The 27,500-nt window shown below is 39.6% G+C and overlaps 2 protein-coding genes and 1 long non-coding RNA gene across 4 annotated transcripts in view; 1 reads left to right on the top strand and 2 right to left on the bottom strand.

Annotated features, from left to right (window-relative positions):
- The window catches only part of LOC110003772 (transcriptional activator Myb-like), a 19,576-nt gene extending 18,186 nt beyond the window's left edge, over nt 1–1,390 (top strand). Inside the window, exons 14-15 of the mRNA XM_065953454.1 lie at nt 93–198; nt 634–1,390. Coding sequence (XP_065809526.1) covers nt 93–182 — 90 coding nt within the window. The 3' untranslated portion in view covers nt 183–198; nt 634–1,390. The remainder of the gene's footprint in view (nt 1–92; nt 199–633) is intronic.
- Nucleotides 1,391–1,404: 14 nt separating this feature from the next.
- Nucleotides 1,405–15,957, bottom strand: LOC136178956 (uncharacterized si:dkey-97a13.12). 2 transcript variants are annotated; one of them, XR_010666269.1, is made up of 6 exons: nt 15,751–15,957; nt 15,551–15,594; nt 6,831–6,998; nt 6,451–6,536; nt 1,834–5,313; nt 1,405–1,733 (listed from the first exon to the last, which is right to left on the bottom strand). XR_010666269.1 is itself a non-coding variant. In XM_065953453.1 (5 exons), exons 1-5 carry the CDS (start codon nt 15,815–15,817, stop codon nt 5,103–5,105), a joined length of 576 nt encoding a protein of 191 aa, XP_065809525.1. In that variant the 5' UTR covers nt 15,818–15,957; the 3' UTR covers nt 1,405–5,102. The 2 variants fall into 2 exon arrangements, 1 of the variants encoding a protein (XP_065809525.1); XM_065953453.1 differs by having other exon boundaries at nt 1,405–5,313.
- Nucleotides 15,958–21,808: 5,851 nt separating this feature from the next.
- LOC114921886 (uncharacterized) lies at nt 21,809–26,486 on the bottom strand. Its single transcript, XR_003810180.2, has 3 exons — nt 26,332–26,486; nt 25,290–25,347; nt 21,809–21,947 (listed from the first exon to the last, which is right to left on the bottom strand). It is a non-coding gene; the product is annotated as an uncharacterized lncRNA (long non-coding RNA).
- Between the last annotated feature and the right edge of the window lie 1,014 nt (nt 26,487–27,500).

The raw sequence follows: 27,500 nt of genomic DNA, 5'->3' as shown, positions 1-27,500 counted from the left end.
GTGTGTGTGTGTGTGTGTGTGTGTGTGTGTGTGTGTGTGTGTGTGTGTGTGTGTGTGTGTGTGTGTGTGTGTGTGTGTGTGTGTGTGTGCAGCTGAGTGGCGAGCTGCATGAGGTGATGTTTGGGAAAACAGACGATCAGAAGAGTCTGACAGAGCAGGCCCGACTCTACGCGGAGCCCTGATCTTCGTCCTCCACAGGTCAGTCTGGATCATGTGACAGATGTTTATGTTGACATCATGATTATGACGGAAGAGGAGGAGGACAGTTAGACTGGTCTGACAGGATGGACTGAAGGCCCGGAGGGCTGCAGCTAACGATTATTTTAATAACCGATTAATCGGTTGATTATTTTTTTGATTAATCAATTAATTGGATTAGAACAAAAAATACATTTTGAGTTTCCACATGTTCACATTGACAGTGCAAATAAAAGTGCCCTTGAGTAAGGCACAACCTCGCTGTGTACAGCCCCCCCACTCTGACATCCCTCCATCGGTGCATGTCCACAGCATCCTATCTGTGCGTGTGTAGCATGTTCAACAACAGTGTAACATTGAATTTCCCCTCACAGGATTAATAAAGTTTATTTTCTTCTTCTAAATTTATAATAACTCTGTTTTCTTGTTTTTCAGACTTGTCTGCTCTTTTATCATCTTCATCTGTCCTCGTGGTCAGCAGCAGGTCCGCCGTCCGCTCTTTTAATTTTTTAATCTGACGAACGCAGTGATTGTGAGGAAGCTTCAGAGTGCCGATTCGAGCTGCGAATCATGAGTCAGCATGTTGATTATTTCATCCTGAAATCATCTGAGTGTCGAGACGCTCGCTGCTCCGAGACTCCCTCAGTCTGTGATGTCAGCCGCTCTGACAGGTTTCGTTGATTTATTGAGCTGTTTTTATGTTTTTATGTCAAATTGATTTTATTTGACAGTAACCGTTTTAACAACAATACAAAGAGTTTGAACTTTTTAAACTTTTTAATGAACTATTTCTTGCGTTGTCAGGTATTTGATAGATTTTTAAATGATCTTTATCTCTTCAGACATCGTGTCTTCAGACTCTCTGCTAAATGTAATTATTCATATTTATTTCTTGAATTCCGGCAGCTTTGTAGTTTCATATTCTGTCAACATCCTTTCAATCCTTGACACAGAGACACTTTATATTTAAAACTTACTTTTGCACTTTGGAATGAATCTTTCTTGACCTCAACAATTCCTTCTGTGGAACGTAAAGTGAATATAGCTGTATTAGTATATTTCAATGCAACTTGATTTATTTATTATTTTTTATTGAAATAGTTTTGGACATAAAAACGTGGAATGATTTATTTTCAGTTGAACGACTGACTCGTCTGAGGAGATTTTTAAGATGTGCAATAAACAGAAAACCAACATGGCCGTGTTTTTATTTTGATGTTTTATTGAAGACAAATTTTCACATCAGCAACTATCTGTCTTTACGAGACCTTCAGGTACAATCCGAGACTTTAGTGTCTATCCTTCTCTGAGTCCAGATGAAAACAAGTTCCACCATCTTTGGTCGGGTTCTGATCTGAAGACAGTTCAGTTCAAAATCAGAAACTTCTGACTCGTCCTCCTCAATTCAACCTGCTGCCTCATGGACTTTACATAAATGACTTGAAAGTAATCTCTGCAAGCACTGGAGTTCCTCTTTGACCTCAGGGACTAGGACCTGACCTCAAGGACTTTGACATGATCTCAGGGACTTGGACCTGACCTCAGAGACTTTGAAATGACCTCAGGGACTTGGACATGATCTCAGGGACTAGGACCTGACCCCAGGGACTTTAAAATGAGCTCAGGGACTTTGACATGATCTCAGGGACTTGGACCTGACCTCAGAGACTTTGAAATGACCCCAGGGACTTGGACATGATCTCAGGGACTAGGACCTGACCTCAGGGACTTTGAAATGACCTCAGGGACTTGGACATGATCTCAGGGACTAGGACCTGACCTCAAGGACTTTGAAATGACCTCAGGGACTTGGACATGATCTCAGGGACTAGGACCTGACCTCAGGGACTTTGAAATGACCTCAGGGACTTGGACATGATCTCAGGGACTAGGACCTGACCTCAGAGACTTTGAAATGACCTCAGGGACTTGGACATGATCTCAGGGACTTGAACCTGACCACAAGGACTTGGACATGATCTCAGGGACTAGGACCTGACCTCAAGGACTTTGACATGATCTCAGGGACTTGGACCTGACCTCAGAGACTTTGAAATGACCCCAGGGACTTGGACATGATCTCAGGGACTAGGACCTGACCCCAGGGACTTTGAAATGACCTCAGGGACTTGGACATGATCTCAGGGACTAGGACATGATCTCAGGGACTAGGACCTGACCCCAGGGACTTTGAAATGACCTCAGGGACTTGGACATGATCTCAGGGACTAGGACCTGACCTCAAGGACTTTGACATGATCTCAGGGACTTGGACCTGACCTCAGAGACTTTGAAATGACCCCAGGGACTTGGACATGATCTCAGGGACTAGGACCTGACCTCAGGGACTTTGAAATGACCTCAGGGACTTGGACATGATCTCAGGGACTTGGACCTGACCTCAAGGACTTTGAAATGACCTCAGGGACTTGGACATGATCTCAGGGACTAGGACCTGACCTCAGGGACTTTGAAATGACCTCAGGGACTTGGACATGATCTCAGGGACTAGGACCTGACCTCAGAGACTTTGAAATGACCTCAGGGACTTGGACATGATCTCAGGGACTTGGACCTGACCACAAGGACTTGGACATGATCTCAGGGACTAGGACCTGACCTCAAGGACTTTGACATGATCTCAGGGACTTGGACCTGACCTCAGAGACTTTGAAATGACCCCAGGGACTTGGACATGATCTCAGGGACTAGGACCTGACCCCAGGGACTTTGAAATGACCTCAGGGACTTGGACATGATCTCAGGGACTAGGACCTGACCCCAGGGACTTTGAAATGACCTCAGGGACTTGGACATGATTCCAGGGACTAGACCCTGACCTCAGAGACTTTAAAATGAGCTCAGGGACTTTGAAATGACCTCAGGGACTTGGACATGATCTCAGGGACTAGGACCTGACCTCAAGGACTTTGACATGATCTCAGGGACTAGGACCTGACCTCAAGGACTTTGACATGATCTCAGGGACTTGGACCTGACCTCACAGACTTTGAAATGACCCCAGGGACTTGGACATGATCTCAGGGACTAGGACCTGACCGCAGGGACTTTGAAATGATCTCAGGGACTTGGACATGATCTCAGGGACTAGGACCTGACCTCAGGGACTTTGAAATGACCTCAGGGACTTGGACATGATCTCAGGGACTAGGACCTGACCTCAGGGACTTTGAAATGACCTCAGGGACTTGGACATGATCTCAGGGACTTTGACCTGACCTCAGAGACTTTGAAATGACCCCAGGGACTTGGACATGACCTCAGGGACTAGAACCTGAACCCAGGGACTTGGACATGACCTCAGGGACTAGAACCTGACCCCAGGGACTTTGACATGATTCCAGGGACTTTGACATGATCTCAGGGACTAGGACCTGACCTCAGGGACTAGGACCTGACCTCAAAGACTTGGACATGATTCCAGGGACTTGGACATGATCTCAGGGACTAGGACCTGACCTCAGAGACTTTGAAATGACCTCAGGGACTTTGAAATGATCTCAGGGACTTTGAAATGATCTCAGGGACTTAGACATGACCTCAGGGACTAGAACCTGACCCCAGGGACTTTGACATGATCTCAGGGACTAGGACCTGACCTCAGGGACTAGGACATGACCTCAAGGACTTGGACATGATTCCAGGGACTAGACCCTGACCTCAGAGACTTTAAAATGAGCTCAGGGACTTTGAAATGACCTCAGGGACTTGGACATGATCTCAGGGACTAGGACCTGACCTCAGGGACTTGGACATGATCTCAGGGACTAGGACCTGACCTCAGGGACTTTGAAATGACCTCAGGGACTTGGACATGATCTCAGGGACTAGGACCTGACCTCAGGGACTAGGACCTGACCTCAAGGACTTGGACATGATTCCAGGGACTTTGACATGACCTCAGAGACTTTTAAATGAACCCAGGAACTTGGACATGACCTCAGGGACTAGGACCTGACCCCAGGGACTTTGAAATGACCTCAGGGACTTGGACATGATCTCAGGGACTAGGACCTGACCTCAGAGACTTTGAAATGACCTCAAGGACTTGGACGTGAGCTCAGGGACTAGGACCTGATCTCAAGGACTTGGACATGATTCCAGGGACTAGACCCTGACCTCAGAGACTTTAAATTGACCTCAGGGACTTTAAAATGACCTCAGGGACTTTGAAATGACCTCAGGGACTTGGACATGATCTCAGGGACTAGGACCTGACCCCAGGGACTTTGAAATGACCTCAGGGACTTGGACGTGATCTCAGGGACTAGGACCTCACCTCAGGGACTTGGACATGATCTCAAGGACTTAGACATGATCTTGCGACTATGACTTTATGTCAGATACTAGGAAGGACTATGACTTGATCCTAGTGACTTGGACATGACCTTACTGGCTAAAGCAGTGACTTGAGTAGGCTTGAGCAACTAGGACGCCAAAGGCCATGACTGGAACTTCAAGCAAGTATATGAGACTTCACTCTGACGGGGGACTTGTATGACATGATCTGTGTGACTTGTCTCAGGTTACTGTGGTATATATATGATTAGTAAGGACTCAAGACTTAGATGAAAACATCAGAGACTTGGAGGTCACCAGAAACTCGATCTTGATAACTTAGTTTGGACCTCATGACTCAAACAAGACCTCTGTGACCTGAACATGACCTGTTGGATTTGACTCGACCTGGGAGACTCAGACATGACCTGAACAATCGGGTATGTCTGAGCACGAGCTCCCCCTGGGATGTGACCACAGGGACTGGAACGTCTCCTCAGACTGGAAGGTCAAACCCGAGGTTTAATATTTGATTAAAAAGAATTTGAGCCAATAAAAAACTAGAGGACTCGATGATTCTGAGGGCGGGACTCGTAAAGGTCGGTCTAATCCGGCTGGAATGCAGTGTTGATGGACCCCATGTTTGGATGGGGTTGAGAAAGGTGGGGGCAGCTCTTCCTCCTGGACTTGGCGAGGACTCGGTGGAGGAGACTCGGGGAACTGCGAGACGGAGCCGCAGACCCCCCGGTGGACCCGTCGAGTCCCAGCGGATACCGGATGCTGTTTTTCCTGAGCAGCTTTGGAGTCCTGTGACCACTGAGGGGACAAAACGTCAGTTTGATATTTGTTTCAAAGTCGATCCAATAGCACAATAACCTCCAACAGGGAGAATGGCGTCTCTCTCATGGCGTCCACTGAACGGCCCGGTCACCTATTTTCAGGACTATGTAACTATGGCACTAGTTCACTCAGCAGCCTTCAGTTACAAAGCAGCCAGTTAGCCCGTCTACTTTCCTGGTTGTCATGGCAACATTTATGTGCAGTGTTGTTTAAGTGTGAAAGACGTCAGTGTGAAGGAGAGCGAGCGTTTACACAAACGTTTAATAAAGTTTAATTAGTCCACAAGTAGGCGGGGTTTATTTTAAATAGAGGTTTTCTTGATGATCCCGTCCACACACACCCGACTCTCTTAAACATCTTCGTCCACATGGAAACGCAAAACGCACTGTTGCGGCTGTCATGAGCTCGCCAGGTCAACAAAGACGTCCTTGACATGCTAAAATGTTCTCGCCATTCCTCTGCAGTGACCATTTCATTTTACAAAGTCAGACGGACCGTATTGTCCCTTAACCACCGCCCGACGCCAAGCCTCCACCATCGGACCGTATCGCCCCTCATCGTCCAGTCAGGCGTCTCTGCTCGTCAGCATAGTGGCAGAGTAACGGTGTGTGAGAGCGTGTAAAAAGTCCAGTTAGCATCGTTAGCACCAGCGCTAGTTTGGTTACGTCTGCCATCGCACTAATCTCACGTAAACTGCATCGCGAACCTTGAACTGAGTTTCTGAACATCGTCACCCTGGAAGGAGTTTTACAAAAGGGGTGTTTTCAGTGACCTAAAACGGCGTTTGTGAACAAAAGGTCAAAACAGACAGAAAAGCTTTGTGTTCCTGAGAGACACACCAAAGAGTCAGAAATGAGAGAGAGAGAGAGAGAGAATGACGTACGGGAAAGGAGCCAGAGGTCGGATTCAAACCTGGGCCGCCCGCCTTTATGACTACAGCCTCCGTCCATTAAGCGTGCACATCAGTTTTTATTTTTAAGAGCTTTGAGTTTAAATATTTATATATTTTTTAATCTGTCTCTGCTTGGTTTTTAAATAAAGTTTTGCCACTGTATATAAAATAAAACATGCTCAGAGTGACCCCTACTGGCCACATTGTATAGGTGCAGTTACCTCGTACAGCCACAGGGGGCGACTGTTGTCGGTACCGACCCTCTCCTCAGGAATGTGGGCGTGGCTCCGGATGAAGCTCTGCCCTGCTGCGTATAGATCAAGATACATCACAGCCAATCAGCTGCTACGCTACACATTAGCATGTTAGCACAAAGCTAAGACAAAAACACTGATCGCAGGGATCCGACCTTTCCCCCTCCGTGCTCTGTAGCGCCGCCCAGAGGGCAGATGAGTGCATTATAAATATAGTGTGTGTGTGTGTACGAGATTATAAAACTCGGAGATTGCCAGTTTTATATTGTCATGATGTTCCAGTGGAAGTTAACGTCTCCTCCTCCGTCCTCAGAGCGGCTCTCTGTTGTTATTAGGATCGTTCTTACCTGCAGCGGCTCCACGCACTCTGCAGGAAAATATCCCTCCTGTCCGACTGTGAGCCGTCCGAACCACCAGGTGGCGTCCTCCTTGTAGAGGACCTGGATCAGGTCTCCCTGGTTCAGGTCCAGCTCCTTCGGCCAGCGGGAACGATACTGCTGCACGGCGACCACCACCTGCCAATCACAGCCCACACCTCATCGTCTCTATCGCTTTATTAACAGCAGCTAGTTCTGACCGAGTGTTCTGATTGGACGAGAGGCTGTGTGTGTGTGTGGGTGTGTCTGTGTGCGCGTGCGTGCGTGCGTGTGTGTGTGAATCATACATCAGTGTGCCAGCTTTAATCTGCTTTAAATAGCAGCTGCTTAGCAGGCTGAAAATACTCAGGTCACACTGATGTAACAAGCATTAACACACACGCACACAGAGAGACACACACACACACAAACACACACACACACACACACACACACACACACACACAGAGACACACACACACACACACACACACAGACACACACACACACACACACACACACACACACACAGAGAAACACATACACACAGAGACACACACACACACACACACACACACACACACACAGAGACACACACACACACACACACAGAGACACACACACACAAACAGAGAGACACACACACACACAGAGACACACACACACACACACACACACAGAGACACACACACACAGAGACACACACACAGAGACACACACACACACACACACACACACACACACACACACACACAGAGACACAAACATATCTGTCTGTATATCTATCTATCTGTACATATCTCTCTGTCTGTATATCTGTCTGTCTGTATATCTATCTGTATATCTATCTGTATATCTGTCTGTATATCTATCTGTCTGTATATCTATCTGTATATCTATCTGTATATCTGTCTGTCTGTATATCTATCTATCTGTATATCTCTCTGTCTGTATATCTGTCTGTCTGTATATCTGTCTGTATATCTATCTGTACATATCTCTCTGTCTGTATATCTGTCTGTCTGTATATCTATCTGTCTGTATATCTATCTGTCTTTATATCTATCTGTCTGTATATCTGTCTGTATATCTATCTATCTGTATATCTATCTGTATATCTATCTGTCTGTATATCTATCTGTCTTTATATCTATCTGTCTGTATATCTATCTGTATATCTGTCTGTATATCTATCTGTCTTTATATCTATCTGTATATCTATCTGTCTGTATATCTATCTGTATATCTATCTGTCTGTATATCTATCTGTACATATCTCTCTGTCTGTATATCTCTCTGTCTGTATATCTGTCTGTCTGTATATCTATCTGTCTGTATATCTATCTGTATATCTATCTGTCTGTATATCTATCTGTCTTTATATCTATCTGTATATCTATCTGTCTGTATATCTATCTGTCTGTATATCTATCTGTATATCTATCTGTCTGTAAATCTATCTGTCTTTATATCTGTCTGTATATCTGTCTGTATATCTATCTGTCTGTATATCTATCTGTCTGTATATCTGTCTGTATATCTGTCTGTCTGTATATCTGTCTGTCTGTATATCTATCTGTCTTTATATCTGTCTGTATATCTATCTGTATATCTATCTGTCTGTATATCTATCTGTATATCTATCTATATATCTATCTGTCTGTCTGTATATCTATCTGTATATCTATCTGTCTGTATATCTATCTGTATATCTATCTATATATCTATCTGTCTGTATATCTGTCTGTATATCTGTCTGTCTGTATATCTATCTGTATATCTATCTGTCTGTATATCTATCTGTCTGTATATCTGTCTGTATATCTGTCTGTCTGTATATCTATCTGTATATCTGTCTGTCTGTATATCTCTCTGTCTGTATATTTATCTGTATATCTCTCTGTCTGTATATCTCTCTGTCTGTATATCTGTCTGTATATCTATCTGTCTGTATATCTATCTGTCTGTATATCTATCTGTCTGTATATCTATCTGTCTGTATATCTGTCTGTATATCTGTCTGTATATCTATCTGTCTGTATATCTATCTGTCTGTATATCTATCTGTCTTTATATCTATCTGTATATCTATCTGTCTGTATATCTATCTGTCTGTATATCTATCTGTATATCTATCTATCTGTCTGTATATCTATCTGTATATCTATGTCTGTATATCTATCTGTATATCTATCTGTATATCTATCTATCTGTATATCTCTCTGTCTGTATATCTGTCTGTATATCTATCTGTCTGTATATCTATCTGTATATCTATCTGTCTGTATATCTATCTATCTGTATATCTATCTATCTGTATATCTATCTGTATATCTATCTATCTGTATATCTATCTGTACATATCTCTCTGTCTGTATATCTGTCTGTCTGTATATCTATCTGTCTGTATATCTATCTGTATATCTATCTGTCTGTATATCTATCTGTCTTTATATCTATCTGTCTGTATATCTGTCTGTATATCTATCTGTATATCTATCTGTCTGTATATCTATCTGTCTTTATATCTATCTGTCTGTATATCTGTCTGTATATCTGTCTGTATATCTATCTGTATATCTATCTATCTGTATATCTATCTGTATATCTATCTGTCTGTATATCTATCTGTCTTTATATCTATCTGTCTGTATATCTATCTGTATATCTGTCTGTCTGTATATCTATCTGTCTGTATATCTATCTGTATATCTATCTGTCTGTATATCTATCTGTACATATCTGTCTGTATATCTATCTGTATATCTATCTGTATATCTATCTGTATATCTATCTGTCTGTATATCTATCTGTACATATCTGTCTGTATATCTATCTGTATATCTATCTGTATATCTATCTGTCTGTATATCTATCTGTATATCTATCTGTCTGTATATCTATCTGTATATCTGTCTGTCTGTATATCTATCTGTCTGTATATCTATCTGTCTATATATCTGTCTGTATATCTATCTGTCTGTATATCTATCTGTCTGTATATCTATCTGTATATCTATCTGTCTGTATATCTATCTGTCTGTATATCTATCTGTATATCTATCTGTCTGTATATCTATCTGTACATATCTGTCTGTCTGTATATCTCTCTGTCTGTATATCTGTCTGTCTGTATATCTATCTGTCTGTATATCTATCTGTATATCTATCTGTCTGTATATCTATCTGTCTTTATATCTATCTGTATATCTATCTGTCTGTATATCTATCTGTATATCTATCTGTCTGTAAATCTATCTGTCTTTATATCTGTCTGTATATCTGTCTGTATATCTATCTGTCTGTATATCTATCTGTCTGTATATCTATCTGTCTGTATATCTGTCTGTATATCTGTCTGTCTGTATATCTGTCTGTCTGTATATCTATCTGTCTTTATATCTGTCTGTATATCTATCTGTATATCTATCTGTCTGTATATCTATCTGTATATCTATCTATATATCTATCTGTCTGTATATCTGTCTGTATATCTGTCTGTCTGTATATCTATCTATATATCTATCTGTCTGTCTGTATATCTATCTGTATATCTATCTGTCTGTATATCTATCTGTATATCTATCTATATATCTATCTGTCTGTATATCTGTCTGTATATCTGTCTGTCTGTATATCTATCTATATATCTATCTGTCTGTCTGTATATCTATCTGTCTTTATATCTGTCTGTATATCTATCTGTATATCTATCTGTCTGTATATCTATCTGTATATCTATCTGTCTGTATATCTGTCTGTATATCTGTCTGTCTGTATATCTATCTATATATCTATCTGTCTGTCTGTATATCTATCTGTATATCTATCTGTCTGTATATCTGTCTGTATATCTGTCTGTCTGTATATCTATCTGTATATCTATCTGTCTGTATATCTATCTGTCTGTATATCTGTCTGTATATCTGTCTGTCTGTATATCTATCTGTATATCTGTCTGTCTGTATATCTCTCTGTCTGTATATTTATCTGTATATCTCTCTGTCTGTATATCTCTCTGTCTGTATATCTGTCTGTATATCTATCTGTCTGTATATCTGTCTGTATATCTATCTGTCTGTATATCTATCTGTCTGTATATCTATCTGTCTGTATATCTGTCTGTATATCTGTCTGTATATCTATCTGTCTGTATATCTATCTGTCTGTATATCTATCTGTCTTTATATCTATCTGTATATCTATCTGTCTGTATATCTATGTCTGTATATCTATCTGTATATCTATCTATCTGTCTGTATATCTATCTGTATATCTATGTCTGTATATCTATCTGTATATCTATCTGTATATCTATCTGTCTGTATATCTATCTGTATATCTATGTCTGTATATCTATGTCTGTATATCTGTCTGTATATCTATCTGTATATCTATCTGTATATCTATCTGTCTGTATATCTATCTGTATATCTATCTATCTGTCTGTATATCTATCTGTATATCTATGTCTGTAAATCTATCTGTATATCTATCTGTATATCTATCTGTCTGTATATCTATCTGTATATCTATGTCTGTATATCTATGTCTGTATATCTATCTGTATATCTATCTGTATATCTATCTGTATATCTATCTGTCTGTATATCTATCTGTATATCTATGTCTGTATATCTATGTCTGTATATCTATCTGTATATCTATCTGTATATCTGTCTGTATATCTATCTGTATATCTGTCTGTATATCTGTCTGTATATCTATCTGTATATCTGTCTGTATATCTATCTGTCTGTATATCTATCTGTATATCTATCTGTATATCTATCTGTCTGTATATCTATCTGTATATCTATCTGTCTGTAAATCTATCTGTCTTTATATCTGTCTGTATATCTGTCTGTATATCTATCTGTCTGTATATCTGTCTGTATATCTGTCTGTCTGTATATCTATCTGTCTTTATATCTGTCTGTATATCTATCTGTATATCTATCTGTCTGTATATCTATCTGTATATCTATCTATATATCTATCTGTCTGTCTGTATATCTATCTGTATATCTATCTGTATATCTATCTGTATATCTGTCTGTCTGTATATCTATCTGTATATCTATCTATATATCTATCTGTCTGTATATCTGTCTGTATATCTGTCTGTCTGTATATCTATCTGTATATCTATCTGTCTGTATATCTATCTGTCTGTATATCTGTCTGTATATCTGTCTGTCTGTATATCTATCTGTATATCTGTCTGTCTGTATATCTCTCTGTCTGTATATCTATCTGTCTGTATATCTATCTGTCTGTATATTTATCTGTCTGTATATCTATCTGTCTGTATATCTGTCTGTATATCTATCTGTCTGTATATCTATCTGTCTTTATATCTATCTGTATATCTATCTGTCTGTATATCTATCTGTCTGTATATCTATCTGTATATCTATCTATCTGTCTGTATATCTATCTGTATATCTATGTCTGTATATCTATCTGTATATCTATCTGTCTGTATATCTATCTGTATATCTATGTCTGTATATCTATGTCTGTATATCTGTCTGTATATCTATCTGTATATCTATGTCTGTAGATCTATGTCTGTATATCTGTCTGTATATCTATGTCTGTATATCTATCTGTCTGTATATCTATCTGTCTGTATATCTGTCTGTATATCTATCTGTCTGTATATCTATCTGTCTTTATATCTATCTGTCTGTATATCTATCTGTCTGTATATCTATCTGTATATCTATCTGTCTGTATATCTATCTGTATATCTATCTGTATATCTGTCTGTATATCTATCTGTCTGTATATCTATCTGTATATCTGTCTGTATATCTATCTGTCTTTATATCTATCTGTATATTTATCTGTCTGTATATCTATCTGTCTGTATATCTATCTGTATATCTATCTGTCTGTATATCTATCTGTATATCTATGTCTGTATATCTGTCTGTATATCTATCTGTATATCTATCTGTCTGTATATCTATGTCTGTATATCTATGTCTGTATATCTGTCTGTATATCTGTCTGTATATCTATGTCTGTATATCTGTCTGTATATCTATGTCTGTATATCTGTCTGTATATCTATGTCTGTATATCTATGTCTGTATATCTGTCTGTATATCTATGTCTGTATATCTATGTCTGTATATCTGTCTGTATATCTATCTGTATATCTATGTCTGTATATCTATGTCTGTATATCTGTCTGTATATCTATGTCTGTATATCTATGTCTGTATATCTGTCTGTATATCTATGTCTGTATATCTATGTCTGTATATCTCTCTGTATATCTATCTGTATATCTATGTCTCTATATCTATGTCTGTATATCTGTCTGTATATCTATGTCTGTAGATCTATGTCTGTATATCTGTCTGTATATCTATGTCTGTATATCTATCTGTCTGTATATCTATCTGTCTGTATATCTGTCTGTATATCTATCTGTCTGTATATCTATCTGTCTTTATATCTATCTGTATATCTATCTGTCTGTATATCTATCTGTCTGTATATCTATCTGTATATCTATCTGTCTGTATATCTATCTGTATATCCATGTCTGTACATCTATCTGTATATCTATCTGTATATCTGTCTGTATATCTATCTGTCTGTATATCTATCTGTATATCTGTCTGTATATCTATCTGTCTTTATATCTATCTGTATATCTATCTGTCTGTATATCTATCTGTCTGTATATCTATCTGTATATCTATGTCTGTATATCTGTCTGTATATCTATCTGTCTGTATATCTATCTGTATATCTATGTCTGTATATCTGTCTGTATATCTATGTCTGTATATCTGTCTGTATATCTGTCTGTATATCTATCTGTATATCTATGTCTGTATATCTGTCTGTATATCTGTCTGTATATCTATCTGTCTGTATATCTATGTCTGTATATCTATGTCTGTATATCTGTCTGTATATCTATGTCTGTATATCTATGTCTGTATATCTATCTGTATATCTATGTCTGTATATCTGTCTGTATATCTATCTGTATATCTATGTCTGTATATCTATCTGTATATCTATCTGTCTGTATATCTATGTCTGTATATCTATGTCTGTATATCTATGTCTGTATATCTATCTGTATATCTATCTGTCTGTATATCTATCTGTATATCTATGTCTGTATATCTATGTCTGTATATCTGTCTGTATATCTATGTCTGTATATCTATGTCTGTATATCTATGTCTGTATATCTGTCTGTATATCTATCTGTATATCTATGTCTGTATATCTGTCTGTATATCTATCTGTATAGCTATGTCTGTATATCTATGTCTGTATATCTATGTGTTGCTCTGCTCATATATATAAAGTCTATAAATAGAAAAGTTTGATTTTCAGCTGGATGGTGTGAGGTCTACATCCAGATCTTTTCATTTCAGTTCTACATTCAGAGAACAAACAGGAAGTGATATTTAAGAGAAGTCATGATTATAAAAACCCCAACCGTCCGTCACATGGTGTTGTTAAGGGATTTCAAGGTTTTTAAGGTTTTTAAGGTTTTTAAGGGATTTAAGGTTTTCAAGGTTTTTAAGGTTTTTAAGGGATTTAAGGGATTTCAAGGTTTTTAAGGGATTTAAGGGATATCAAGGTTTTTAAGGGATTTAAGGGATTTCAAGGTTTTTAAGGTTTTTAAGGGATTTAAGGTTTTCAAGGTTTTTAAGGTTTTTAAGGGATTTCAAGGTTTTTAAGGTTAAGGGATTTAAGGTTTTCAAGGTTTTTAAGGTTTTTAAGGGATTTCAAGGTTTTTAAGGTTTTTAAGGGATTTAAGGTTTTCAAGGTTTTTAAGGTTTTTAAGGGATTTAAGGTTTTCAAGGTTTTTAAGGGATTTCAAGGTTTTTAAGGTTTTCAAGGGATTTAAGGTTTTCAAGGTTTTCAAGGTTTTTAAGGTTTTTAAGGGATTTAAGGTTTTCAAGGTTTTTAAGGTTTTTAAGGGATTTCAAGGTTTTTAAGGTTTTTAAGGGATTTAAGGTTTTCAAGGTTTTCAAGGTTTTTAAGGGATTTAAGGGATTTCAAGGTTTTTAAGGGTTTTTAAGGGATTTTAAGGTTTTTAAGGGATTTTAGGGGATTTTAAGGTTTTTAAGGGATTTTAAGGGATTTCAAGGTTTTTAAGGGATTTAAGGTTTTCAAGGTTTTTAAGGTTTTCAAGGTTTTTAAGGGATTTCAAGGTTTTTAAGGGATTTAAGGGATTTAAGGTTTTTAAGGGATTTAAGGGATTTAAGGTTTTTAAGGGATTTAAGGGATTTAAGGTTTTTAAGGGATTTAAGGGATTTAAGGTTTTTAAGGGATTTCAAGGTTTTTAAGGGATTTCAAGGTTTTTAAGGTTTTTAAGGGATTTAAGGGATTTCAAGGTTTTTAAGGGATTTAAGGTTTTTAAGGGATTTAAGGTTTTTAAGGGATTTAAGGTTTTTAAGGGATTTCAAGGTTTTTAAGGGATTTAAGGGATTTAAGGTTTTTAAGGGTTTTAAGGGATTTAAGGGATTTCAAGGTTTTTAAGGGATTTCAAGGTTTTTAAGGGATTTCAAGGTTTTTAAGGTTTTTAAGGGATTTAAGGGATTTCAAGGTTTTTAAGGGATTTTAAGTTCTTTAAGGTTTTGTTAAGGTTTTTTTTAAGGTTTTTTTAAGGTTCTTGTTTCTTTCTAAAATTGTAGCGTGAAGTTGAATTTTGTTTTTTCTACCTTTTCTGCGTCCACTTGTGTCGTCCTCGTCCTGGACCTGCACACTGACACACACACAGACACACACACACACACACACACACACACACACACACACACACACACACACACACACAGAGACACACACACACACACACGTCACTCAGGAGGCTGCGTGCTGAGCTGCAGCTCTGACAGGTTATCGATCAGCTGGTACCGACCTTGAGGTGAGAAGACGGTGGTGTAAACCTCGAACTGCTCGTCGCTCTGTCTGTAGATCTGCTGCATGCTGCTCGCTCTCTCTCACACACTGACACAGGCTGACACACGCTGACACACGCTGACACACGCTGACACAGGCTGACACAGGCTGACACACGCTGACACAGGCTGACACACGCTGACACACGCTGACACACGCTGACACAGGCTGACACACGCTGACACAGGCTGACACAGGCTGACACAGGCTGACACAGGCTGACACAGGCTGACACACGCTGACACACGCTGACACAGGCTGACACAGGCTGACACAGGCTGACACAGGCTGACACACGCTGACACACGCTGACACAGGCTGACACACGCTGACACACGCTGACACAGGCTGACACACGCTGACACACGCTGACACAGGCTGACACACGCTGACACAGGCTGACACACGCTGACACACGCTGACACACGCTGACACAGGCTGACACACGCTGACACAGGCTGACACACGCTGACACAGGCTGACACAGGCTGACACACGCTGACACACGCTGACACAGGCTGACACAGGCTGACACAGGCTGACACAGGCTGACACACGCTGACACACGCTGACACAGGCTGACACACGCTGACACACGCTGACACACGCTGACACAGGCTGACACACGCTGACACACGCTGACACAGGCTGACACAGGCTGACACACACTGACACACACTGAGCTTAAATACGCTCAGTCACTAATCCAGCACACACACTCACAGAGGGGTGTGTCCAGGCAGGTGTTCATGGCCTCCTATTGGCTGACAGCTCGCAGTGAATCTCTGAGAAATGGGCTGATTACAGTGCAGTACTCATTTTAACCACTAGGTGTCAGAGTTACATACTGCTCCTTTAAGTGAAGGCTGTCAGACGGGAAAGAGAGATATGTGGTCATCGTTCGTTTCATCATGGAGGGGTGGTCATAGTAACAGTGCCGGGTCGATTTGGGCCATGTGGGTTCCAATGCGAGTTCAACAGCAGGAAGTCCAAGCATGGCGAGATAAAGCTCGGTGTCGTCAGCGTAACAGTGAAACCAGATTTAAGATTCTGAAGTTTTCCCAAAAGAAAGATGGAAAAACATGAGACAGAGCCTCCTCTGATCCGTCACTCAGGTGAGCTCTGTGTGTGTGTCTCTGTGTGTGTGTGTGTGTGTGTGTGTGTGTGTGTGTGTGTGTGTGTGTGTGTGTGTCATGTGAATGGGCTCCGTGGTGCGTTCAGGGTCACGCTGTTCTTAGCTCGCTGGCTGATCTCAGGGTTAAACCAGTTAAACACGGTCAGATCAGGTTTATATAACAACTGATCCAGGATCAGATTAAACTGGATTTAAAGAGGAGAACTTCTGAGAAACACACACACACATACTTGTTTAAGCTACCTCATGGGGACTCCTGCTAGGAGGTGAAAGGTGGGGACAAAATTTTCTGAATGTTATCATGACTTTGTTTTAACTCCAAAAAATCTAAAAGGGCTCTGGTATCCCAAAAATGTATTCAAGTATCAATATTTCACAAATTTAAAAATCTTAATTTTTTTCTGGTTTTTCTATTCCGGTGAGGACAGACCCATTGTGTTTTACTTCAAACCACCACCAGAAGTCACCGTTTCACATTTGTCAAAAGAACAAAAATTTAAATACATTTACAGGCTTGTTTAAGCAAGGAAATACAAGGAAAGTTTAGAGTCAATCAATTATTAGCTTTAAAAAAATGTCTGTATTTCATGGATTAGTCTGCAGTTTTTATTTTGCTTTCTTGTTAAACATTTACTGCACTGTAAATACAAAACTGAAGAGCTGTATTCCAAAGTCACTGTACTTAAAAATGACAGTATCTTCTGTGTTGCTCTTAACATGAATAACAATGCTGCCTTTAAGTATTTTATAACTGCATTGTATTATAAAACAAATATACATGTATATTACACTTTCAAGTGTTATGGTTTCAAATTAAAGAAATGTACAAAAACCGTACACTAAGTGTGGTAAGTTCACAAACCTGCAAGCTGCAAAAACATTAGTTCCAAAGATCAACACAAAAAACAAGCCATGGAACACATACATGGCTAATGAGGTTTCACAACAGCCAACGAGAGAGAGAGAGAGTTAAAGAGCGAGCAAGCAAGCGAGAGAGACAAAGCTAGAGAGTGAGCGAACGAGAGAGAGAGGTAGAGAGAGAGAGATAGAGGGGGAGAGAGAAAGAGGGAGAGAGAGAGAGTGAGAGAGAGATTGAGTGAGAGAGCGTCAGATTTAACCTGCAGAAAACAAAGGCTGAGTCTCTCCAAAGGAACAAACTGTTTACAAACTCAGTCAAAAATAACCGCAGCTTGACTTCAGATTCTCTTGGCAGATATTAGAAAATATATTTCACAATTTTTAGAGGCCGGCCAACACAGAGACAGACAGACAGACAGACAGACAGACACAGTCTGTATAGTATAAAAGTATAAAATACTTTTTGTTGGGAGATATATCCAAATACAGTATTTACATTTGTTTCAAATGTATAACGGTTCACAAGCTTTATAGCTCTCCATACCATAATTTCAATAGTACAAAATTCTTAAGATGGGTGAACTGTATATAAAATTATATAGTTAACTTCAAGCCAAAAAAAACTCAAACACTTGCTTTGCACAGCTTATAAAAATGAACTGTAAGTTTAGGAATTCTAGCTAGACAAAATAGGCTGTTGAAAACACCCATTTGGGCTCTGGGAAATAATTCCCCATCAATTTGGCATGTAACAACTGTAAATATCAACTGATTACAGTTTATGATCAGTAAATCTGTTGATCATTTTTTATAATCTATAAACTACAGTGGCCCGTAGGGGTCAAACGCTCAGCAACTGATGAAACGATATAGATATAGAAAAATGTGCAGCATATTTAGAAATGCTGCACATTCAAAAGCAAATGCAAAGGCTGAAACACGCTGCAAAGACACAAACGCACTGCAAATAGGAAGAAGTCAAAACCGTAAAAAGTCCAGACTGCAGAGGAGTCCAGACGGGTCTCCACTCGTCATCCGGTCTCCACTCCTGAACTTTTCACACTTCTGTTTGAAACAGTAGCGTATGACCCATTTCCCCATACAGATCGTTCATTTCCACATACAGATCGTTCATTTCCACATACAGATCGTTCATTTCCACATACAGATCGTTCATTTCCACATACACTTTCTCCTTTTCCAAGTTGTTTTCGTTTTGGTTCCGCTGTTTATTGATCTTGAAGTCCTGATTGACAGAAACAGAAAACATGAATGTAACTGAACCGTTTTTCATGCTTGCTCCATTAGATGAAGTACATCTACTGACTTCCACATTCACATTACACACCTGTCTGGGAATCCTTGGAGGCCCAGCCCGGTGATTGTTTTTGGGCAGCCATGTGCGGGGAGGCAGTTGGTCGTCTAAGATCTCATTTCCAAAAGTCTCGATCTTACGTCTTTTGTAGCGGAAAACGATGAGGGCTGTGATGATGATGATGATGAAGACCGTGAGCCACACGACTGCTGTGGAAATTGCAACAACTGCTGAGTTCTTCAAGCTGACAGCTACCAGACATGACTTCATACCCACAAGGTTTTGAGCTGTACAGACCAAGGTCCCTGGGGCAACTTCCGGTGATTGTTAAAAACAGGTCACCTCCTATAGAATCAACAATGGAATCAGAGGGGAGACTCTTGCCTGTGCCATCCATGGACCATCTGTACCACACGGGGGAGCTGCCTCGTGAACTCCTACATCTGAATACCACCTCACAATCCAACTCAACCACACCCTCCACGTAACACTCAGGTTCAGTTGGCCTCTCCATTACATCCATGTGAATGATGTGGCTCTGGATTCCAGGTAGTTTTCTCACCTTGCACTGGTAGGTGTTGGTGTCTGTCATTTTCAAGTGACTGATACTTATTGAAGCGTTGCCAGTTGCAGGACTAGAGGACACAAACTGAACTCTAGACCCGAACACCTCATAGTTGTCAAAGATGCGATTTGCAGCATACCAGATGACGAGTGTCTCTGGTAGATTAACATCTGTAGGCTTGATGCTCCATTCAATGTCGATAACGCCCGTGTCCTGAGGAGCAAGGTTGAAGTGACAGCTGAGTGTCACATTTCCTCCCGCTGCCGCATATGTTGGTGACACTGTGCTTGAGAATATTTTCAGTCCACAAGATGGTTGTGGATTGAAAAGCAAAAATAAGACCATAATGTAGTGGTGCTATAGCCTGAAGGAGATGTGGGGTCTTGGAGGATGCTTTTTGAAGAAGGATTTTCTGGGGATGGGCATCTGCAAGTAAGACATAGGCCAAAAATCTAATTTTGAGAAGAAAAACACAGTTCAAATTTGGTAATTTTTCAATTTTAATTGAAAAGGATTATTTTAGATGGAAATACGGAAGATAACATGATCGCGACCCAGATTCTGATCTATTACATGCGAAAGTGCTACACTAGCATTTAGCATGTAATTCAGAGTATGTGAGAGATGGAGGAAATTAACTCAAAACGTCATTCTACAACTCCTTTGCTGATTGCTAAGAGGAAAATTCATTATGTACTTTTCTTTTCTGTGATTCACCTACAAAAGACGCATGTCTGGAATAATATCATTTACTCTGATTTGGGTTATTACAGTGGTTGGCAAACTTCCTTCTTTGTTAAAAAGAGCCATTTTTGCCATTTTTCAGGGTCGGGCAGAGCGACGTGCCTGATTGGTCGAGCGACTGACAGAGAGAGATCGGTGAATGTGAGCAGAGCAGGGATTTTGACAATCTGACAGTTTGCTTATAGTTAACATCATATAAGGGGCTGTATTTAACAGTTTCGGGGTTAGAGGCAGCGCCCTCCAGATCTGTGGCAGACAGGTGAAAGTCTGTAAGTGATCATTTCTTCAGGAGTCTGGGAGAATTCAGCTGAACAGAGTGAAGCAGTAAACTTTATTCATTTGATTCATTAATGAGATAGATCTTAGATCAAAAACCTTGGGATAAAGAATAATGGCTGTTTGAATCTTTCTAGAATGTTAAAAATTAAGTAGGATCCAAACATTTGACTGTTTTGTTTCAGAGTGGTGCCATAGAAGCCAAGAGAGATGGTTATTAAACTGTCATATTGCAGAAAAAAAAAAATTGCAATGTCAGTTTTTTCCAATATCCTATATATAGCCCTACTTTATAGTACTTGTTTAGCAAGGAAACTACAGCGGGGAATGTATAATTCATTAATTACTACCGACATTCATATAGTCACTTTAGTAATGTAGTAGTCATTTTTATCTAAAGCCAAGACTAATAATGTAACTGAAACCATACTATAAACCAGATGTAAACTAGTTAAACAGAAAACGACACAGAGTATTTACTTAAGGTATCAATAAAAACATGTAACCTCATTCCCCTTCATTGAATTTAAAAAGTATTTTAAATGATCAAAAAGTGGTGCAGACTTAGCAGAGAGAGAGCAAGTGAGAGATAAACAAAGATCCTTTACCTACTATTTCCCATATTTAAGTACACAACCTGCTATGTTGCATAAAATACACCTTTACATGCTTAGAATTACAAGGACATTTTTATTTCCAAGATGATATAGCAGAAAAGATCAGAGAGAATTAAAGATAACATGAAACCTAATTGCTGCCCTTGATCACTGTCAACCGTCTTTCACTTTGGTCCAGAACATATCTGTGTTTGATTAGTGATGTAGAATTGGATCTCAACATGTCCTCGATGCATTGTTTTGGCATCCTTCCTGATTACATAGGAGAGCAAAACAGCGTAGAGAAGGTAGGGATGACATGCAGCAAAGGAGCGAGGGCTGGAGTTGAGGACTCAGCTTCTTTACAGAAGTGGGCACTATACCAACTGAACTAAACCTGAACCAAGGACACTAATGGTGGGATAATTCAGACAACATACCAGGTGTTATCAGGCCTCAGGGAAAGAGTTATCTCACACCTGTAACATTATGTTATGAATGTAAAATTTGCTTTATAACTTACCATCGTGTTCTGGTTGTTGTGTTCAAACAAGTTGCTGTCCTTATTGACTTTTAACCTCTCTGTGTGCGCTTTCTTATAGCGTCTCTCACACACTTCATGGTGTGCTTTTAGATTCTTCAGGCGACGAATATGACGGCTTCTGGCCTGCAAAACACAACATTTTTTTTTATGAAAAACTATGCATCATAGGAGAGGACAGCATAGAGACAAAGCGGATGAAAAAGAGGCAGCAACAGCCCAGGCCTGAATTCAATCTGGGGTGCTGTGACAGAATTACTGTACATGCTCTCTCTTAAGTAAAAAAGAGTTTAGGTTTATCTAACTGCTTGTTTTATTATTTTTGGAATTTTATCAATGTGTGTAAAGTTAATACAATTGAGGATGTGAGATTATTATGATGCATGGAGATGCATTGTGATTTGTAGTTTGAGCCTGAGATTTGTGTTCCATTGCACCACGACTTTAAACACAGGAAAATGTCAGTAAACTAAAGATAGATGTATGAAGATGTAATATTTGCAAAGTTCATATACATTTTCTGGTAAGATGATACATCTTTGTAGAAAAGTTACCACATTTAACTATCAGAATCAGCTTTATTTTTTTTTTTCAGGCTCAGAAACTATTCACCCAAAGTATTTATTAAAGTAAACTCTGTAAGGTTATGCATGTAGTAAAGTGGTTACCTGTTGATTTCCAGAGCCCAAAGATGTCATGTCTACCTCTTCATTATCTGTGTCAAAGCCTTTTTCCACACCAGCAAGAGATGTCAGAGGATGAAATCCTTACTCGACTCAAAATGAATAAACAAATCCTTCCATGCAATCACGAGTATAATAAGTTTTGATAGGCAGATGGAGTTACTGAAGAGTGCAATGTAGTTTAGTGCAGATGGCCTAAATTTGGGTGAGAGATTGTGGGAATAGCTCAGGACTAGACAACGTCTCCCTTTTCTTTGTACTACTTGCATTTAATAAGCTCATGGACATGTTGGCCATCCTGCACTAACTACCGGTAATTGTTTTGATATGTTTTAAATCATTAACGCGGCTTGTCCACAAATGGATCACAACGGTGTGAAACATTTCATTAGTTTACTGCTGCTGCATATTGAGGTACACAAACACACACACAGGTATAAAGACCAGGGAGGAGGCGGGGTGGGACATGCTGCGAGCCTTTAGGCCGAGCACGACACATCAAATTAGCACAGAAAATAACAAGTGGGACGAGAAGTCAGACACCAATACAACATTAAAACATCCGGTTTATTTACAGAATAAAACTCTCCTTTTGGACGGTTCAGAAAAATTACCCTTTGTGTGTTTGTTTATGTGTTTATAAGGTTTTTATTGAGTTTTATACCACGTACTTTGTATTCTCTTGTGCTGTCACGAGTGAATCTGTAAAATTACCGCAGAAATTCCTTTGTCTCCATACTCCAGCTGTCCGGCTGTGCTCTCTGTGCTGCGGACTGAGAACGCAGCTGGTGGGTGTTGACGGACGAGGGCGCACCACATCTTTTTGGCCACCGGTAACTATACAGTGACTACACCGGTAGGTTAATAGGGAAGGTACACGCGCACCTACTCGACTCGTCCTGATTGGTCAGCTGTCAGAAAAGCGCTTGACGTCACCCAGCACTTCTCTGAAAAGTTAAAACAATTCAACTGAAAAGGGGTCAGGGAAAAGGCGTCATCCTTTTTCCATAGGGTTGTATGTAAAAAGGCACTGGCAGTTGAAAAAAGAAGCCAAGTGTGAACATGGCCTTAGAGTGGGAGTTCAAGTGCTTGTGGATAATACACACACGACTCCTAAAAGGGCGGCAAACTGAGCAGCTTAAAGTAGTTAGTGAACAAAACCAAAAATAAGTTGCAAAGAAAACCACAATTAACTATTTAATCACAAATTAATTAACATTATCCTACATGGGTTATGTAGTCTGGGTCTTAGGTGATTTGTCTTATTTGTTGAATAGCTGTAATTTCAATGGGTTAAGGGGCTTACATTATCTATATAATCAAGGTAACCTTTATACTAAATAATGAACAAGTTGAATTTAGTAATAATCGCTCACTCTGAATCTTTTCTTTGGAAATTGTGATCAAATGCACTTCTAGTTAGAGGTGGGCGATATGGGAAAAATATCATATCACAATTTGTTTTTGGCAAAATCACGATTTTATCACGATTTTTTTCATACTGATCTTTAGACAGATTTGTAAGTTACTGACCAGTTTGACCAAACTTATTTCCCTGTTTAATGTTTTTAAATGCACAAAAACTGTGCTGACAAGTTTAATCTATTTGAAAAAGATCTTTGTAGGAGGTCTGGAGGTCTCTCACCAAGAACATCTTTAGCAACAGAAATGTCTTTCCCTCAATTTGATCAATATTTATGAACAATTTGAAGGTTTTCCTCACCACTTTGAAATGATGATTTAGTTATGTGTCCTCTTTTTATGTTCATCAGGAACATTTTCACGCAGTGATGCATTCATTTAAAAACATGTAGACTTTGAGTTCTTGTGTTTCTGTTCTGTTTTAGCCCTGCAGAGTTCCTCCAGCTGGAGCTTCATACAGGCTCTGCAGACTTTGTTGTTTTTATGACATCATTGGACTAACTTTAGTTTAGTTTATATATAATCAAACATAATACAGAATGTGTTCATTCTGTGACACATGATCAAAGTAAGTTTTACTGACAGAAGAGTTGAATTCATAGAGGGGGCGGGACATTGTTGATTAACAGACAGACAGTCACCATGGTTACTCACTCTCACCTGCCTGCTGCTTTGTAACGTCGTTTAGTGTAATCCCTATAGGTTCAGTTATCACAACAGGTGAGCTTCAGGTGGAGAAGCTTGATAAGTAACTTTTAAAAACTGAGAGAGAGCAGAAAACACCGACAGCAACATTTGAAACACCGGGGTTATATCTCCCCTCACTGTCTGTCTGAGCTCCTCTCTGTCTGACTCTCTGCAGACTGTTAACGTCTCTCCGTGTCGCTCTCTGAGATGTAAACTTAACTGTGCACACTATGCAGATAAGTTAACTGTTGCTCACAGCGTGACGGTTTGGAAAAATATCAGAACAGTTACATATAACCGGGATGGTGTTGTTTTTGCGGACTAATTCTTAAGTTTCCTTTTCACCTCGGCGGAGCAGAGGGGGAGACGCGTCTGTGTGGGAGCATAAACTGCAGCATGATAGAATAAACACATTAGCCCGGTTCTACGATCTCTCTGCTTTGGCAGATCGTCAGCAAGTTAAAATCCTTCACGATCTAAGATCGTTATATCGCCAACCACTACTTCTAGCCTTTTAAATCTTGGTCTGACATTGATCCAGTGGAAATGAAACCCTTCCATTTGTGAAGAATACCCCCCCCTCCCCCATTTAAAAACTGAATATCAGGCCCTGGTGTAAACCTACATCGCTTCTAACTTCCATCTTCACTCAACTCAAATAAACATTGCAACTCACCTTGCTCACGAGCGTATTGAATGCTGCAACCAGTGGCAGGAGGACTCAGGTCATTTTTCTGTGGGAACAACAACACAGTCAGTTTATGTTCATCTCAGTGTGTTCAGAGTGAGAAATTAACTGTTTCAACATCTACAATTCATAGGTAGACATGTTTAAATACACCAGTCAATTCAAAGTTGATTCATTCACTTCTACAAAGTGAGTCTAAACATGTTGATGCATCACATGCTTAATTTTATAAAAGGCCTATACCGACTTAAACTAAACATTACGATTTAAAACGATTTAGTGATCATTTGTCAAAAAATAAATAAATAAATTCTCGAGCATGCATCTCTAATCAAACCTTCTACTGCTGCACAGTCACACCTGCCACCACAGTGCTTTAACTTCAATCCACACTCCTTTTAAAAACCCAGAATTCACACGTACTCCCTGTGCGCCGCGGTCCGTCAGAGTCAAACCTGATTCATGCTTCTTGTTGGGTAGAAGACGAGCACCGCCAACATTTTCTAACAATGCGGACGGGGTCGCCGCACCACGCCGACCATAAGAAGCATGAATCAGGTTTCACCCATCCCCACTGGATCCGTTTCGGGAATGTCATTGCAGCAGAGCGCGCGGTCGGAGTATGTGTGAATTGGGGTCATACTCGTTGCATTTACACACGGTGCAGAGGAGTAATATCAAAAAAATAGAAAAAATTAAATTACGTGGCACAACACTGGCTTCATTTTCATCCAAAAATATTTATTTTTAGAAAATATACATGGAGAAAATCAACATTAAAACGTTGTGCCAATGATAATTCTGAAGTTAGCCTTGTCCTGCCTGATTAACTTGACATACGAGCACGTTGTGCTAATTATCTGCCCCTGATAGCTAAGTGTTAGCTAGCCAACTTTAACTCATCAGCTTAGTTTACGTTTTTAGAATTTAACTATGCTAATTTTATCGTGTAACACGGTCTAAAAAGTATAAAATTAGTCTTCACAACACAACATTAAAGTTTGAGCAGAAAACAAGTCTTTAAACTTACCATTTCTTCTTCTATGATCACAGCTAGCTCCGTCGGACTGCATGTACAAAGAACAGTGTCTGTCTGTCTGTCTGTCTGTCTGACTGTCTGTCTGTCTGTCGCGTGTCTGGCAGCAGGTGTGCCGTGTGCAGTTCAGAAAGATGACACAGCATACACCAAAGTAACGACACTGCTGTGATGAACAGAGCCAGAAACAAAAGGGCAAGCCTGGTATAAAATCAAATGTGATGTTCACTGCACAGGTTGGCTCACAGCCAGCAGCTCGTTAAGGAGGAGGAGGGAAAACAGAAAATAGACTCATTCTCATGTCATGTTTTTTCTTACTGTGTTTATCAAGTCTATCTAAAGCTACCGTTGTGCTGTACTTTTTTTTATTAAAAAAAAAGAATTGCTCCATGGTCTGGAACAAGTTTTAATAATTATAACAAGTTAATGTAATAATTATAACTGAATATATATAATTATGTATATGGGCTACACACAATTGGCAAGCTTTAAGATAGAAGTTTTTAATCACTTTAGACCTCAACCTCCCTCGTAAAAAAATACATATCACCTAAAGATGATTTAATCCAAAAGGCATTCAAGTTTATATTGTGAGAGACAGAAAGTGTTCACTGAAGTAATGATGAGGTCAAAATACTCCTTACTGCCTAATAATTGTGCACGCAGTCATAAGCTTAGAGTTTCCTATAGCTGAGTGAGGCAGTAGGGGTGTGGCCTCTTGATGGGAAAGGTGGGGACGTCTACAGTCAGGATTTGTGTAATATACCTTCTCATGGCTTCATCTGGCTGCTACAGAAAGTAGGGGGCGTGGCCTATTCATGGGAAAGGTGGGGATGTCTACAGTCAGGATTTGTGTAATATATGCTCAGTGGTTCTTCTGGATGTGTGACACAGTAGGGGCTGGGGCGGCAGCATGGTAATTGTGGGGACTGAAGAAGTCAGGATCAGTGCATCATTAGGTCTTACTCATTACTACATTAATAACTTCCTTTAGTGAAAATGCAAGCACTAAACTGAAATATAAATTATTGTTAGAAGTAATTGACAAAAAATATTAACAGATGTAAGGTATTCAGATTTTTTTTGATAAACATACTTCCAATTATGGCTTAACATGTCTACAAAATCCTACTATACATAATAAAAAGGCCCTTACACAATTA

Source organism: Labrus bergylta, chromosome 4 (genome assembly GCF_963930695.1).
Source record: "Labrus bergylta chromosome 4, fLabBer1.1, whole genome shotgun sequence".
In the NCBI taxonomy this organism is placed as follows: Eukaryota; Metazoa; Chordata; class Actinopteri; order Labriformes; family Labridae; genus Labrus; species Labrus bergylta.
The sequence above is the reverse complement of the archived record's forward strand: the minus strand, read 5'-3'. Positions and strand labels throughout refer to the sequence as shown.